We start from the raw sequence: 18,717 nt of genomic DNA on the forward strand, positions 1-18,717 counted from the left end.
TGTAAATATTGTACTTTGTTCACTCTGATGCAACAGTAACTCTTGTACAATTGATACTGAAAGTGCCATATCTGTTTTAGATACAGGCAGGTCTGAACAAATGTTTAGTATCTGGTGGAAGAGAAAAATAGCATATTGCAAGCCAATGGTGGAGCTGTGTAACACCTTTTGATGGCTCTTTCCAACATGGGCCATATAAAATCTGCCCTGACACTCTCCTGGTATGCAGCAGAGACTCCCTTTACTTTATAGAGATGAGAAGGGTGACTGAGCTGCAACAGAAGAGCATTGGAATTCATATAGTTAGCAGAGAAAACATACGGTTCATGTGGTGTCTGGTCTGGTGAGAGTTTCTGGCTGGCAATTGGGATGGTAGGAAGAGAGAAAGGGGTGAAGAGGTAGATGATGGTGGTGGAGTCTTCACTGCAAACTTTCTGAGCCTCTATCAAAAGTCTCAGCTTTTACTTTCATAGTATATTTGTTTGGAGATATATATTATACACTGTGCATTAAAGTAGAAATAAAATGCCATATAAAAATACAGGTTCTGAATATTTCCCTGAAACAATATTAACAATATTAATTAATTAATATTAACAATAATAATTTTACCAAGGACAGGTGATTTAGTTTTTGTTTGTTCTGCTGTTTATTTTTAGATTAGACCATTAGCCAGACATTTGTAGATACTAAGCTTCTCTAATTTAAACCTATCCCCTTTTATGTTTTTTCCTTTCTAAGCAGCTGTGAAAACAAATAGTTGGACCAGAGAGAGCCCTCCTGGTAGTAATTTTGCAGCTGCATCAGACAAAAGGGTGGTTTTTTTTTTTATTAAAGGAAAAAAGTCTTGAGGAAATCTTTAATATGATGCATATTAATACTAGTTGAAATTATAAATTCCTTATGCCTGATCCCGGGTCCAGTAAAGTCAGTGGCAAAACTACCATTGGCTCCGGTGTTGCAGCATTAGGCCCTTTAATGAGACAGACAAAATTGTCTCTTTCCTTGCTATGTTTGGGATTGGTTGGTGGGGGGGGAGGAGGGAGAAAGTATGCAGGATGCATAGAACCCTTGGCGGGGGCGGGAGTCATAAATATATTTGATACTAAAGCAGTCTTATAAAATATGAATGGAAATGCATCTCTGAGGAATAGCGTTTCATATGTGATGGAACCATCCTGGTCAAGCAGTTTTCTCCACCTGTAAACATGGCTGACTAGCTAACGGATGCAGAGGAATGCCCAAGTTCACACACATTCAACACACTGTCGATGCTAGAGTTGGTTTCATGGAAACATTTTTTTTTGTGTCAAACGGTTTCATTAGGACACAGAGGACTCTTAGCTCTAGAAAAGGAGATATCCTGTCTCAGTACTAAGCACCTGTCCTTAATGATTTCAAAAATAAAAATAGACTATTTTTTTAACTATTTTGTCATCTCAGCAGTAGTAGTGCATAATGACATGTCATAACATAATGTAAAAATGAAGAAAAAACATAAAATAAATTCTAAAATAAATATTTGAAATCCCCAAATGAAATAATCGGACCAAAAAGAAATTTCAAATTTTAAGAGTCAGAATTTCCCATGAACTGGAAAGTTGGAGTTTTGACCAGCTCTAATAGACACTTACCTTGAAATAGAAAACATTGGACCTGAGGTTCCTATAGTTTGAATAGCAGAGTATATATTGTTAACAGATGTGTCAGAATAGTTTTTGTGATTTATATGAAAATAGTAAAACCATACTATAGATAAATTGAATAGATCTTGATGTAAATGGTCTGGGAGAACCAAGCAATCAATACTTTATATCCAGTTGTCTTTTCTTGCTTAATTAAACCTGAGTAGTAATTGAATGAGCTTTACATTTTAAATCATTGTACCAGCATTTGTTTCAAAATTTTGTAACTAACTCTTGTTTTTCTTCTCCATTGTAGAATCTGCCTAACATTCTCACTGATGATCGGTTCAAAGTCATGTTTGAGAACCCAGATTTCCAGGTGGATGAGAAGAGTGAAGAATTTAGGCTGCTTAATCCACTCGTTTCTAAAATAAGTGAGAAAAGAAAGAAGAAACTAAAGATTTTAGAACAGCAAGAAGCACAACAGCAGGTAAAACTTTTTCCTTCTAGGTTAGGATTACTTCTAGTTCTTTATTTTTTATTACAAGCATTCAGGCTTTTCTTTTATGGACCTTAGAAAGGTGAAGAAAACAATGGAAAATTATCAATCTGTCTATAAATGAGTGTGATTAAGATTTATATACATAACTTAATATTAAATTAATATTAATGTCTAAATATACTAATTTATTGTTCTATCTATCACATAGTGTGTCTGTGGATATCTATCACATAGTGTGTCTGTGGATGTAATTAGCGTTTACTCTGCATGCTGTATTTGGTTAATGTATTAGTATTCTAGTTTTCTTCAAATTGGACATATGTAGAGATTGTCACGTACTCTAATTGGGCAAATAGTTTTTAAAAGAATCAGTTAATGGTTCCTTAGAGTAACTATTTTTGTCTGCAGGAAGAGGAGGAAGAGCCAGAAGGGAAACCAAGTGATGCAGAAAGTTCTGAGACTTCAGATGATGAGAGAGGCTGGGTTGAAGAGGTCAGGAAACAGCGCAAACTTCTACGCCAAGAGGAAAAAGTAAAACGGCAGGAAAGGTTCAAGGAGGGTCAGCAAACAACGCTGAAACCCCAATTCCTTGAGCTTAAAACAGGAGAGGAATTCAGAAGCTTCAAGGACTCTGCCAAAAAGCAAAAGTTAATGAAGTAAGACTAACACTTCAGTTTAATGACGTTTGGTTGGCTTGTTTGCGACTGTCTTTTTGTTATGGGGGCCCAGGTTATTTTATTTAGCAGGCACAATGGTCCTGGAAGCAGTTTCTACAGCCAGACTTTTGTAATGAGGGGGCATAATTTGAAGTGACACTCATTTCATCTCTTATTCCCTTGTTATGTGAATGTGGTATGTGTATTCCCTGTGCCTTACTTTAAGGGAAAAGAGTAAGGGTTGGACACTTTGAACTAGATTGGGAGGCCCTTACCCCACACTGGTGAGAAGTTTCTCATATAGATAGTCCCATTGATGTTAGTGGGACTACTCCATGTGAGTATCAGTTCACCAGTGTGAATAAAGGGGCTTACAATTTCACCCTGTGTGATCTCTCCCCGTTAGAAAACATAGAATACCCCACGATTTCTCCGTGTTTACAAAGTAAACCTCTCTTTGCTGGGCAGGGACAGTAAAAACATGTTTTGACCTAGATAGGTCCAAAATGTCTGGATTCTATAAAAAATAATCTATTTTAGTTGTCAGAGTTCTAGTCTCCAGGCTTTCTCCTTGCAGCGCTAAAAGCCATGGTTAAATATTTTGTCTGAGTTTCATATTTTGTTTGTATATAGTGTTGTTCTAGCCTTGTTGGTTCCAGAATATTAGAGAGACCGGGTGGGAGAGGCAGTATCTTTTATTGGAACAACCTCTGTTAGTGAGACAAGCTTTTGAGCTGATACAGAGCTCTTCTTCAGGTCTGGGGAAAGTACTGAGAGTGTCACAGCTAAACACAAGTTGGAACAGGTTGTTTAGCATAGTAGGCCCCAAATTGTGGGTTGCACTCCCCTAGGGGACTTGGAGGAAGATTTGGTGGGGGAGGCGGGTGGGGCCCAGGGCAGCCCCCAGTGCGGGGCAGGGAAGCACACATTTTAAGGGATCATTCAAGGCGAAGTGGCCAGTTGACACTTTTCTAGTCATAGGGTTGAAAGGAGACATTAAAAATCATGGACTGAATAGAGACACTGGATTTATGGCTTATTACAACTATCTATAACCCACTAAGCTGCCTCCTTGTTTTTTTTCCCTCCTTCCTTGCCCCATGACAGGAGACGTGTTAAATACAATTTTGTTTGTATCCTTTAACTCAGCTGTTAGCTAAAGCAGTAGGATTCTGTATCTAGAGCATTTCTGTCCTTTAGAGATGACAGAAAGTGTCCTGATTTTCCAGGTGTTTAGTGCCACACATTATCATTGACCTCACTTAGATATCCGCAGCATTTCAAAAAATCAGACTTTTATTACAATTTTATTAATTGGAGAGCTGTGCTGAAACTAATTAAAAAGCCTTGAAAGACGGCAGCTGCTGAGATAGATATGTCACAGCATGCCAAGTGCTCAGCATAGCTCTGACTAGAATGAATGCTATAACAAGAGGGCGATTATACATGCCAAAACATTTCCCACACAAATAGTGAACAAATGCATCCATCCTAATGTCTGATGATCATTTTGCTACTGTTCAGATTGGGCAGATTTGTCAAGGTACCATTTTGTCACTCAGCTGCATGTTGATGGGCTTTTTAGAAATAGTTAGGTAACACAGTGATGTGCATTGAAAGGAAACACTGAACCCAAAACCTTTAGGACCCGTTTTTTTGTTTTTGTTTTTTTTAAACTATAAAATTGGTTCTGTAATATCAACCTTTGGGTTCTACTATAAGCACTATAGAAATCCCTAAGATAGAAAACAATACAAGAAACAGTTTTCTTATGGAGTGCTATCTAAAACAAACACACAGCATCATAAAAACTCTGCAGTTCATATGCATATGGGGGGTTCTTTGCTCGTAAATGTTATCAACATGTGTGAAGAGGCCAGTGCTCAAAAATCTATGCACTTGGAGGCCAGGTTAAAGAACCTTGGGAAGAGACCAACAATCTACATGTTCTGTCTGTAAAGTGACATACACATCTTGGGCACCATATTATAAATCCTAATTGAGATTAGTACTTTAACCTTTGTTTGTTCTGCAGGTTTGCTCGCATTTTCCCTGCTCACTTTTTATTAGCAAATTTTACACACAGCAGGTTTGTGTTCATATCTTTATTCAGCGTACATGTTCTGGATGCTTCAACTTCTTATCTAGAATCTTCTTCAGCTTACATATTAAGTTTTCAGTTTACTTGCTCCTGGCTGTTTTCCTTCTTTTCATTCCAGGGGATGGGGCTGCTTTTGTGCCCTTTTGAGTTTTTCAGAGGCATACAGATTGTAGTGTAAGGTCACCGGGTGCTCTGTCAGAGGGGAGTGGATTGTGTGCATCTTTGTTTTGCTACTTCAGCCAATGATCTGAAACGGAGAACAAATTGTGATCAGGTGGCATGTGCTCTGATTTCCATTGCAACAGGGGCAGAAATGGAAGCACGTTTCACTGTTGCCAACCTGCTGTTTTGTAAGTGCACGCAATGACCTCTGATTAAGGTGTTCTGTCCCACTGAAGGAAACTTTCAGATGCTTCCTTGATCTTAAATGAAATGACTGTGGAGCAATCACAAACAGATGGGAACCTTAACTGTAAGCAAGCAGACTGAAAGATTCAGTTAACAAGCTAAAGTCAGCTCTAGATAAGACTTAAAAGTTCAGAAGAAATTAGTACAGTGCAACACAGCAGGAAAGAAATTACTGTGGAAATTAAGTAGAGTAAAGAATCTTCCGTGTGGATGGGTGGTTGGGTGTGTGTCTGTGTGCATGTGGGTATATTTGTTTTCTGTTGTAGAGGAGAAAATTGACGGCAAGTACTGTAGATCTCTTCATGGGATAAAGGAGTACCAGTGATGACAAACTGAATAGACTTTAAAACCGCTGCTGTTTGGAAAAAGTGCCTGTTGTACTACCAGTGGGCATGACGTTTTACAAACTTAAACGAAGACATGATTCCACCATGTGGGGCTTAGGCAAAACACAAATAAGACATAGGGACGTGATAGCAAATGAAATGAAGAAGAAATAGGATAATTAAACAAGTGAAGTGGACTAGAGTGCACATCGCATCCTTTTCCTTTTTCAGTGAACTGCTGTTGTCATGTCACGTGAAATTCTTTCTCCGCAGAAAAAAATGTTTAAATTACAAGTTCTGTGAAGCGTGATCCCATTTACACTCAGTCAAGAAGCATTCAAATTGCACATGGGGTACTCCCCAAACTCTTCCAAAACCTTAAATTCTCAGCTGCTGTCAGTTTATAATACCATATAGCTGATCTGATGCAAAGCACGATTTGTCCTGGTCTGTGCTTATCATAAAGGCACAATCGTCATAGTGTCAGCTAGCTTTATTATTTAGAACCATGTTTGAACATGGTAGAATTTTGTAAAGAAGACTAGCCCTAAAGAGAAGTCTACTGGCCCTATAGCATGATAAATGCTCAGCACTTTTATCCTGACTCCTTGAGCAATGTACTGAAAATTGGAAAGATTGTAGTGGCATGTACCATCTGGTGATTCTGGCATGTTTGTCTTTGATTTGATTTAACCAATTTAAAGAATGATGGTCTGTGACCAACATAATTAAGTACCTTAATGCCTCCACTACCCACTTAATGGCAAAGCGTTCTTTTTTCTATAGTTGTATAATGTTCCTGGGGAAACAGTTTATGACTTATATAAAACTGGGTGTTTCTTTGTCAAGTTCCTGACTCAGCGCTGCTCCAAGCCCAACTTCTGAAGAATTGGTGTATACTTAAAAATTTCTTCATAAATGCAAGGATTCTCAGGACAGGAGCATTCTGAAGCATATTCTTAAATGCAGCAAAGTCCTTAAGAGTAGTCTCTAATGACATTTACGTAGCGAGCAGACCGAGCTCAGAACCAGTACTCCATCCTCATTCTACTTTGACTTGTCAGTCATGTTTGACACTGTTGACCATGTTCTTCTTGAAATTCTTCTTTGGTTCCATGACACACTCTCCTGCTTCACATCCTACCGCTCATCACTCCTTCAGAGGATTCTCCTTATCCCCACTCCAACTTTTTGTGGGGATTTCACAGGACTCTGTCTGTGGTCCCCTTCTCTTCTCCCTCTACACCTTATCTCTGGGTACTTTATTTGCAAACAAATTCAAATACCATCTCTGTGCTGACAACTTCACAGATCTATCTATCTACTCCAGGCATGTCTCCTGTCCAAATTAAAATCTTGGCCAGTCTTTCTGACATCTCCTCATAGATGTCCAGCCATTAGCTCAATTTCAACATGGCTAAAACAGCTCTTAATTTTCCCCTTTCCTTTCCCTCCAAAACTAATCAAAGCAAAACAACCAAAACCCTCCCTGCTACTGCCTTTATTGGTCACACTGGACAACACCAACATCCTGCCTGTCACTCAGACCCACAACCTGGGTGTCATCTTCAATTCAGCCTGCGCGTGAGAACATAGACCTCTCTATGTCCAAATCTTTCAGACCCTTTCTGTGTAATATCTCTTAAGATACAACCTTTCATATCCGTCTCCTATAGCTAAGACTCTCGTCCAGACTATCATCATATCATGTCTTGATTACAGTGACATCCTTTTCTCTGGTCTTGACAAATGCAGTCGTGCCCTGCTCATATCCATTGAGAATGCTGTTGCAAAGACCATTTTCCTACCACAGTGCTTTGACCATGTTTTCCAATCTCTTTGCATCAAATATAAGCTGCTTGTCTTCACTTTCAAGCCCTTCCCAATCTATTGCAACCCTATCTTTCATTCTCTGTCAACATGTCAGTGACAGCCTCCATCTTATTAAAATTTCAGATAAACCCCTTTGTGTCTTCTCCCATGTTGCACCTCCTTAAAACTCCTCTGCTCTGATGCCTGCAAAAACTCCACAACTATTAAGCCGCTGGTGTGCTGAGATCAGCCTATTATGCTGACCATTGTTTCCTTGTGCTCCCTTGTCTGTCTGTATCCATCTGTTGACTCCTGTCTTACACTTTGTTTCTGCCCCAAAGAGCTTACGATTTGTCATCTTTTTCTGTCTTTGTACAAAGCCTAACAGGAGTCCTTGGCTGGGACTCCTACGTGCTATGGTAATACAAATAATAAATAATAATTGAACAGCACTCTTAGTGTACCCGTTGGGCCATGTTTTTGGAGGAGATAAAAAGTATGTTTCCTTCCCCTTCGCTATGTATGGAGTAGTTGTATGTCACAACATAGATGTTTAAGCAATATTTTTGTGAGTGCATACCACACAGATACATATATGCACCACCTTATTTATAGAATAAAGCTATTATCCTATAGCATTTTCCTACTATCTCCCCCACATTAATTTTCCTCTGACTGAAGCACCATCCAAGCAGTCATGCTAAAGAATTGCTGGGTAGTAGCCACATTTCTCTCATTCACTTTCAAAGGGGAGAAAAGTGAACTTCAGTTTAAATTAGAAATCCCGCTACACTGTCAGTGACTGATCTCCTGCCATAGTTAGCTCTGAGGCTTAGCTTGTCTTCTCAAATAGCACAGATGGAACAAGTTTTTACAAGTTCTCACTGAAAAATATACTGGAGAAAAAACAGAGTCAAAATAGCTAGTCATGGGGGGGAAAGCAATTCTTGACAGTAATTTTGTATAGTTCATATGAAAAAGCCTTTCATATACATAAATTATTTTTTAACCAACATCCTGCAAACTCCCCTGGCTCCATACTGAGGGCCCAGTCTTTCAGCCATTTGTCTGTCTGTTTTTTCCCTTCATAAAAGTAATCTGTGAAATATATACATCAGTACCTTGCTGATAATTTGCACAAAAAAGGCAGTCTCTCTCCCCATCTCAACAAAGATCTAATAGTGAGATCGTGGATTTCTAAGACTTCATTACAGTTATGAATGAATGAAGTATACTTCATTTATAATGAATGCTATTTAAAAGTAAACTACAATTGTCAGACTAAATGATGCATATTGCATAATAAAGTTTAATCTTCCTTATTGATTGGTCATTTAGGCCCTGTCCTATTTGCAGTTAGTATTACAGTACTGTACTGCATAGGGCCCCAATCATGGATCAAGGCCGCATTGTGCTAGGGACTATGCAAACACATAACAGACACAGTCCCTGCCCCAAAGAGTTTAGACTCTGTTTCAATGGGAGAAGGGGTCTGTCCACATAGAGCTCCTTATGGAATCAGGGTCTGTCTTGCTAATTCAGAAAAATTCAGTCATTCACAAAGGTCTTCCATTCATTAGTGCAGAATCATGAGGTTTGACTCTATTTTTAAATTTTTAAATCTAAACCTATGATAGGTATAGAATATTTTCTCCTGATATAGAAGTAGGATGAAACTTTTAGAATCACTTACATTGAGCTGCCATACTGCCAGTGTTATTTTAAACAGCTCAGGTAGCTGCTACAAATAGGGGAGTCAGAAATGCCTATTATAATGGGGGGGAAAATCAAAATGAATGTTAGTAGTAGTAAAAGGTAGAAAGTATTTTTGGCTTTAGAAACTAAGGTTGCTAAGCAAAATGGGTGCATTTTGCTTTAAAATGCCTGTCTTACATTTTATTTAAGATCAATACACTAGAATATCTACTGCAACTGAATTACTTGGCACCTGCAGATATTCCATAGAAAACTGTTGTCATAGCACATGTTGGTTCAGTGGGAATGGCATGGACTAATTGGGTCTGGTTTGTGTCTGAACTAAGGCCTGAATTTAAAAATTAAAAAAATCTGTCAGAAGTTGAAAAACGGCTGTACAATGAGCAATGCTTGAAGGGAATAACTGAAACTTGCTTTTCATTTGTGTTGGCTGCATGTCTGTTGCTTAATAATGGGGTGCAGAATGACAGAAGTACAACCCAATTGCAATTTTTTTGCACATTATAGGATTTGACTGTTTGCTATTGTAAAGACTGATAATACAATGTGATGGTGACAAGAATAGAAACAGGCTTTTCTTTAATTGTTCTCTGCAGAAAAACTCTTGGAGATCGTTTGAAGCTTGAAGAAAAGCTTGGCACACTCAGTGTATCTGATACCACAGTAGGCAGCAAACAGATGACATTCAAATTAAAAAAGGTGAGTTAAAAAATATCTTCTGTAAATAAGATAATGCACAGGATGATAAATTTGTCATCTGAAAAAACAGGGAGCCCAAATCCATCCAAAACAGATGGGCTTCTTGATTTCTTCATAAATTGACTGCACCTTTACTTTTTTGCACACCCGTGTGTGTGTGTGGGCAGCCCCACCAGACTCATATCGTGGTGGGAAACACTAGTTCCCTCTCTTAGTAGATCATCTGTAGCTATATCATCCAATGCTAGCACCTTGTCAGTTCTCACAGTATTGGGTTTGATCAGTACTTGATTCATAGGCAAAAAATACCCAGGATGCTGAAAGAAGTGGTGGTGATGTCCTATAGGTGAGAGTCTTCCCTCTGAGTCGTTAGTGATGGGAGTGCCTCATATTGATAAAACAGAACTCCCGACGACTTTGATCACTGAAGTTCCATGGCACTATTGACAAGAATAAGAAATGTAGTTCCAATGTACTTGCCAAATTACAATTTGAGTGAGTAACTGCATTCTTCCCACCTAACTTTCCCAAGCAATTTCAGCTGGATGGTGTTTTCGTAATTTCTTTCCGGAAACAGTTGTGTAGTTTCTAAAAAGCTGTTTCACCCTCCAGGTGATTGCATTTGGGGGGATGGGGAGGAGGCAAGGAGGAGGGAAATTGATTGCGTATGTGTTTACATATTCTGTAAACCACTTTGGGATCTCTGGGTGGAAAAGTGATGAACATGTAAAACATGGTTGGAGATGGTGAAAGATAAAGATTCATATTAGTTGATTCTTCAGCTGGTGAAATCTGTTTCAGTTAAAACTGGTCTTCCTCTGGGCAAGTTGTTCATCATCATCCATTTGTGTTCAGCACCTGTCAATTAACTCTCATCATGGAAGTAAAACTACAATAGTGTGGTCAGAATGTCTGAAGTAGTTATTAGAATGTGCCACTTTGGATAATTGGGACACAAAAGGTTAAGTAAACCAAAGTCACTGGAATTTCTTATTGTACTTCCTATCACCAATTTTTCACACGCGTTTCTCATCAACATTTCTCTGTATCCACTTTGGAATTTAAAATGTGTGGACTTTGGAATAAGTCACAGATTCCAGTGAAGCTCTGGAAAGGATCACCATTTCAGGAGCATTACCAGCAGGTGTAATTGATACAGTAACTCCTTACAGCTAATTAAATAAGCGTTGCAGGGCTTCCCATGCATACCCTCTTTATAGTAGCTTTAAATTAGAAAATGCTGAGACAGAATGCTTCCTACAATTGATGATGGGGAACAAAAGAAAGATCAGCTTCCATAAAGATTTTTGGGGGAGGGGAAGATTTGGGAATAGTTGGAAATGCCATTCTGGATTTGATCCCAGCAGAATCAGTATATTACTTTGTTACAATTCTGTTGCAAGTGACTCCATTTAAAAGTTCTTCTCAGTGTGGGTGCTTTATTGAATATACAAATGTACACAATTTATAATGGTAAGAAGGCCTAGTTAAAAGTAAATATGACACATAGTTCAGTGAATGTGGGCCCCAGTGTCCTCTCTGTGAAGTGGGGAGAAGAGAGATGAAGAAAAGTAAAATGGGATGGAAAATCCCCCCTTCCCTGAGCCAATCCCACTGTAGTCCATGCGAGCAGAAAAAAAATAGGGCTGGAAAGGAGCCATGTCATATGATATGATCTTTTCAAAAGATGAAGAGAATGCAGTTGGCAAGCCTAGAGGGAGTTTAACACAGCTAGGACCATCATTAACTCCTGCCTTTTCATTGTCCCATCTCCAAGGTTTAGACGCAGATATGATGTCTTTTTGGAAGAGGGCAGAAAAATAATGCATAGCCTTCATAAGAACAGCTATACTGGGTCAGACCAATGGTCCATGTGGCCCAGTATCTTGTCTTCCAACAGTGGCCAATGCCACATGCTTCAGAGGTAATGAAGAGAACAGAGAACTATTGAGTGATCATCCCCTGTTGTCCATTTTCAGGTTCTGGCAATTAAAGGCTTAGAACACCCAGAGCATGGGGTTACATCCCTGACTATCTTGACTAATAGCCATTGATGGACCTATCCTCCATGAACTTCGTTAATTCTTTTTTGAACCCATTTATACTTTTGGCCTGCACAACACCCTTCGGCAATGAGTTCGACAGGTTGACACTGCATTGTGTGAATTAGTACTTCCTTTTGTTTTTTGTTTTGTTTTGTTTTCAATCTGCTGCCTATTAATTTTATTGGTTGACCCTTGGTCCTTGTGTTATGTGATGGGGTAAATAACACTTCCTTATTCACTTTCTCCACATCATTCGTGATTTTATAACCTCTATCATAGCCCCACTTAGTCATCTCTTTTCCAAGCTGAACACTCCCAATCCTTTTAATCTCTCCTCAGATGGAAGTTGTTCTGTCCCTCTAATAATTTTTGTTGCCCTTCTCTGTGCCTTTTCCAATTCTAATATATCTTTTTTGAGATGTGGCAACCAGAACTGCATGCAGTATTCAAGGTGTGGGCATACCATGGATTTATTGAGTGTCATGATATTTTCTGTCTTCTTATCTATCCTCCATGGGTTTGTATTTTTAGTTCTTGAGGATCAATGTAGTTTGGAGGTTGAACAGGTTTTGGTACCTGAGTGGCTCTGTGGTATCTGCTTCCCTCCAAATCCCAACTTCCCCCCCACAGGAATTGATCAGTGTTAACGTTGCAAAGTTTATCTCCTGGTATTTCCTAGATGGTCTGTCTTTTTCCACTGTTTTTACTGAGGGGTCCACAATATTGTCCAGTGCCTTTCAATTCCAATTGTTTGCAGTGCTGTTGTAGCTGTGTTGTCCCAGGATATTGGAGAGAGAGGGGAGACACACAGTAGTTGAGATAATATCTTTTACTGAATCAACTTACACAGAGTTTTCTTCAGCGCTGGCCTTCTAATGTCCTTCATAACAAGTGACATTTGATTTAATCAGTAAAGTAGCATTTCTAATGTGCTGGATAAAGATGTGAAAGGGACTGTGTGGAAGCAAAGTCTGGTCATCAAAAGAGAAAAGCATGATTCAAGTCAGTTCCATATTAACAAGCTAATGCTTAAATCAATGCAACTTTATTTTCTAAAGAGTACTTTAGAATGCATTCTGGACAATGGTAGGAAACCCCTTTTTATGCTATCACATAGCAAGTTTGATATCTGCTTATAGGGTAAGAACAGCTGATAAATTTAAAAGTCCAAAAAGCAATAACTTTTGGCAGTATAGTAAGTGCTGCAAAGAAATACTGTGTGGAGATTTAAGGTACTTAGGAGAGTTTCTTGAACCAAGAAATGTGTTAACAAGGGTTTTATGGGGTATTCAGATGCTCTCCAGGAAAAAATATTTAAAATGCAAGAACAGTCATTGCAAGTTATTTTAAAACAATTATAATTTGTTTTAGGAGAGCTAGCATATGTTATAAAGACGTCTATTAAATTAGTCAAAATGGAGGTAGCTGAACAGTTAAAGCGAGGGGAATCTCAGGGTATGTTGACACTGCAGTTAAAAAACAGTGGCTGGCCCATGCCAGTTGACTTGGGCTCAGTTTAAGGGGCTGTTTAATTGCAGTGTGGATGTTTGGGCTCAGGCTGTTGCCCAAGCTCTGGGACCCTCCCACCTCGCAGGGTCCTAGAGCCTGGCTCCCGCCAAAGCCCGAATGTCTACACTGCAATTAAACAGCCCCTTAGCCTGATCCCCGTAGCCCAAATCAGCTGTCACGAGCCAGCCACTGGTTTTTAATTGCAGTGTAGACATACCCTTAGTAACTTTTTTTTTTTTTTTTTTTTAAGGAAAATCTTTTTGGCTTAAATTGATCGGTTAATAATACTCATCCCATGCTTTGTGTGCCTTTCAGCAATCAAATTGTATTACTTTTTTTTGCTTGTTAGTGTAAAATGTTGCTAATGTACCAAAATGCTGAGTGGTGTAGTAAGTAAGTTCTTGATACACTCATAAAAATATCTATGAAACTAAAGATACATAACTGGAAGGAATAAACTTCTGAATTAACTAGTTCATATACATTCAAAAAAGTGCTAAAAAGCAAAATGGCATGTATTGATTTAATGAATATAGAAACTAGTTCTTTCTGCATCTCCAATAATTGGCTCTTCGCTGTAGCAGACAAAGGTCTACTGGCTAGAAGCCAAATCTAGACAAATTCAGACTAGAAATAGGGCACACATATTTAACCATTGGAACCACTTACCAAGGGTCATGGTGGATTCTCCATCACTGGCAATTTTAAAATCAAGATTAGATCTTTTTCTAAAAGATATGCTCCAGTTCAAAACAGGAATTATCTCTGGTAAAGCCTCTGGCCTGTGTTATAAAGGAGGTCAGACTAAATGATCAGAGTGTGGTCCCTGCTGACGTTATCTATGAGTCTGAGTATGACACAGGTTGATTAATACAATAATATTAATACAGTGGGTAGTATAGTGTCCCTCCTGTATTGCATTGCATTCCTGACAGAATCTGAATAAAAATAATTCAAGCTTCTTGATTTATTTTCCATGTTATTTATGGTTTGACAGATATAAATAATCTTATCGCATCTAAAGTATACTAGTCATTTTACAGCACACAGAAAAGATACTTCAGTGCTTTGAACAGCTTCCAGTCAAAGGCCCTGATTTTGCAGTGTGAGCCCAGTGGGCAGATTCCTGCTCTCAGGTGGATCATAAGGGTCCACTCATATTAATCAGATTGCAGAAGCAGAGCATAAATATTCTGTATGCATAACTATTAGGTTTGCTTTGGTTTTATTTCCCTATTAATGTGATTTCTCTTCCCCTCCCCCCCTTCTCTTTTGTGTATTTCCATGACTTATTGGTGGTGATATGTATTTTGTGTTCTAAAGGGAAAACATTTCATTTAACACTGTGAATTCACATTCTAGTGAATTTCCAGGATTGCAGTTTATTGCTAAAATACAAAACAGGTGAGGTGGTGCTCGTGCCTCTGCCTCCTTCCAATGTGGGTGGAAGAGAAATTGTCACCACTGTATAACCCATCCCTGTTCTGGCTTGCGTGAGTCTTTGGGGCATGGGGTTATGCAGTGCTGGCCCATGGAGAATGTGCATGCTGGCCTCTCTGCGCATTACCACATTTTGCCAGTCAGTTCTTGGGCAGGCCCTACAAAAGTGCTGACTAGTGAAGCTCTACTATAGTTTCTTGTCTTATAAAGTAATACCTAGTTTTCTTTTCCTGAAGTTACAGATATGATTTGTAGAGAGGCAGTTTAATTTGCACTGGGTAACTACATACCTGCCTTGTTCCTGTTTGTCCTGAAACGTACAGTGTGCTTTTAAGGTTTTGTTGAGCTAGTATTTGTAGTCAATGATAAATGAGAAGGAGGAATAACATTATCAACAAAGCACAGAAACATGCCGTGTTGGTACAGAAATTTAATCAATTTTTATGTAAAAACATGCCTAGTAATGTAGTCAATAGCAGAGCTATTGTGTAACATGATACAAGTTTAAAAATACAAAACAAAACAAAAACCTTTGTTTCCTGGGAGTTTCTCTTATTGTCTTTTGAAATACTTGTGTGTAAAGTGTGTGATAGCCATCTTTAGCCAACAGAGGAACAAACTCTTCTGGGCTTGAACATGAGTAGGTGGAATAGAACACATGGAAGCCTGCAATGAACTGTAAACCGTGTGTCTCCATTCTGAAGTAGAGGTGACGTCAGGAAAGCACAAAGTAAAAATCTTATGTATGTTTGGAATGTAAATAATTTTGAGTTCAAACTAGAGAGGCAGAAGATTTGGAGAACAAAAGGACTGAAGATTTTTTTTTAACCATTACATTAAACTGTGTGCCTCTAAAATACACCACATTTTAAAGCTGCAGTGCTAGAACCTAAAGAGATCATGCTGAACAAACTGCTATAACATCACCTTAATGGTAATATTTTTAGCATTAGAATTCTCTGCTGGAAACATAGCTTTTTATGCTCAAATAACATGATGGATGCATGTATAAGAACCTTAGTTTTACACAAATTCATGCAATGTAGATAAAATAAAAAACATCATTTCTGTGGTACCTGAGTGCTTGACAGTTTAATGGGGAAAGTTTTTGTAAACGGTAAATATTACACATAAATTATCTTGTTCCTTTTCGTGTTTGTCTAGAACTGTGCAGTTTTTACTACATGTAGCTCAGGAACTGTCCTGACTTTGTTAATGTACCATTTTTGCGGGCCAGTTGGAATTCTAACTCAAGTCTGTTTTGTAAATATTCCAGTCAGGGCAGCAGAAGAAACAGCAGGAAGCTGAGAAGCAACATCATCAGGAGAGGAAAAATATCAGGCGTTCAGCAAGCCACCTCAAGAGTAAACGTGGTAGAAGAGGGCCATTTTAATTATGTCTTAAAGAAACTGGTTTACTTTCACTTGCTACCTGGAAGGTGGGACTTTACAGCGCAGACATACTCCTTTTTGTATCTAAAAGGTGGACACAAGAAAACTAGAACCTGTTAAACTGTATGTGAGCTAATGAGAAGTTCACAAAATGCTTGGAGTATTTGGAGAAGACACCATGAGGACAGTGTTACAAACTCAAAGTCTTGATTTTGACTTGTGCATGGAGCAGCAGTGACTGGTTATTGTGTAACCCTGGATGTGATTTATATGAAAGTCCTGTCTGTGCAAACAGGACGTTATCTGTCTCTTTAATTTGAGAAACAGTGATTTTTTTTTTTATAGCATCATGAAATGTTCACTGTTTAAATGTGGATTGAAAAGTTTTAGGCTGCTAAGACCTGAGATCAAGGGTTAAGTCATTTTTCCCTATAATAGCTGACATTATAAACACACAAAATAGGAATCACCATAGCTTTGGGTATTGCTGTTGTCCTGATAGCAGATTAAATCAAACACAACCCTGAGCATTGGCTTTGGTATGTACTGGTAAGTAAGGCCATAATTCAGCAAAGTAGTTAAGTGCCTAAATGTCTGTAAGTTGAAGTCAATGAGACTAGTCGCATGTGTAAAGTTAGGCACATGATTAGTACCTTGATGAATCGAGGCTTAAATTAGGAAGTGACCAGTATGTTCAGTGCTGTGTGAACATGGGGCCTGATCATGCAAACCCTTCATTTATGCAAGCAGTCCTCACCCACATGAATTAGTACCATTAACTTCAAATGTTGCAGGATTGGAATCATGTCAAGGAACATACTGTAAATGGGATGTCTATCAAATGCTTTAAAGAGATCTTAGTTGTAACTTTAAATCCTACACTTTTCAACGGGGGTGAAATTAATTTCAGTGCAGAGAGGGCAAATACAAGGCTCTAGGCAATGGAATGAATTCTGCCTTAAGTGTTTTGAATCTTAAAATAATTTATTAATCATTTAAAAAAAATCTGATACTTCTTTGGCTAGTCCAAATAAATTGTGAACTTTCTGGATAGAGCCAGTTTTCAGAATCTCCTTAATTCAAAGCACTGAGCAGTGATCTTCAAACTTGGGACAATGAGATCATCTAGCCTGATTTCTAAATAACACAGACCATATAACTTCACCCAGTGACTCCTGTATTGATCCCAGTAATGTGTGTATGACTAAAGGATATAATCAAGAAAAACATCCAGTCTTGATTTGAAGACATCAAGAGATGGAGAAACCATAATTTCCCATTTTAGTTTTTTCCAATGGTTAATCACCCTCCATTAAAAAGTTATGCTTTGTTTCTAATTTAATTTTATCTTTAACTTCCAACTCTTGGTTCTTTATATGCTTTTTTTTTTTTTGGTGGGGGGGGGAGTGCAAGATTAAGTACCAGGTATTTTATGTCAAGTTGCCTTTGTCTTCTTTTTGATTGAGGTCCTTCAGTGTCTCTGTGACAGAGTGTATTAGGCCCAGAGGCCCTCGGCTGGAGGCCTCAGGGTCCTACCACACCCTGTCCCAGAAAGGAGCAGTAGAGAAGTCTTCCAGTCTGCCTAAAGGGGCTGTGGGGGATGCAGCTAATTGGAGAGAGGCTGCAGGTAAGCAGCCAATCAGGGCCCACCAAGGCCATATATAAAAGGAGCTGGTGTACAAGAGACAGTCAGTTGCTGCCTGGAGCTGGAGGCATGAAGGCTGTGTTCCTGGCTGATTGCAGGAACGGCAGGACCACAAACAGTTCAGTTGCTGGCAAGATCTGGGGGAGCAAGAGGGAGCTCCTGGCTGGCTGCTGGGACTGAGTAAAAGACTTCAGCCTTATGGAGTTACTTTCACCTAGTGGCATGCACACCTGGTTTCCCACTGGCAGCTTGGAATAATCGCCCAGGTCTCCAGCGGTGATTTAAAGGACCTGAGGCAGCGGCAGCCGGAGCCTCGGGCTCTTTTAAATCGCTGGCCCCGGAGCAGCTGCTCCCTTTGCCCCACCATCGGCGGCTGGGGGGAGAGGGGGAGGCAAAAGGGGCAACGATGTTAAAGCATTGCCGCGGCAGTGCTTTAAGGATGGTCCTTTGCCGTGGCAGTGCTTTAACTATAGGGTTATTATGCCTATTAAGTAAATCTTCGGATTTCAAGAACTGTTCCGTCCTCCAAAATGTGCAGTTCCTGAAATGACAGGAGTAGGCTTCTGTAGTAGGGTGAGGCTACCAACCTCCCCACAACTCCAGTTGCAGAGCCTGGGGGTGGAGTTGTGATTTTTAACTTATGATTCTCTCAGCACTTCTTTCACTGTGATTAAACCAGCTGTGCCTAAGGAGTTTGTGCCCTCTGCCAATGTATTGAAGTTCAGTTTTCAAAAAGTAACATTTTCTGCCCTTGATATTCCAAAATGATTTTTTTCTGTGCTCTGGCACTGGGCTATTTGAGACAACCCTCTATGTCTTGTCCTATTCCGGGCCCTTCGCCC

At 39.2% G+C, this 18,717-nt stretch overlaps 1 protein-coding gene across 1 annotated transcript in view; it reads left to right on the plus strand.

Moving 5' to 3' along the window:
- The window catches only part of NOL10 (nucleolar protein 10), a 93,245-nt gene extending 75,769 nt beyond the window's left edge, over nt 1-17,476 (plus strand). Inside the window, exons 18-21 of the mRNA XM_074947658.1 lie at nt 1,942-2,115; nt 2,536-2,783; nt 9,743-9,845; nt 16,116-17,476. Coding sequence (XP_074803759.1) covers nt 1,942-2,115; nt 2,536-2,783; nt 9,743-9,845; nt 16,116-16,232 — 642 coding nt within the window. The 3' untranslated portion in view covers nt 16,233-17,476. The remainder of the gene's footprint in view (nt 1-1,941; nt 2,116-2,535; nt 2,784-9,742; nt 9,846-16,115) is intronic.
- Nucleotides 17,477-18,717: the final 1,241 nt, after the last annotated feature.

This window comes from Natator depressus, chromosome 3 (assembly GCF_965152275.1).
Source record: "Natator depressus isolate rNatDep1 chromosome 3, rNatDep2.hap1, whole genome shotgun sequence".
NCBI lineage: Eukaryota > Metazoa > Chordata > Testudines > Cheloniidae > Natator > Natator depressus.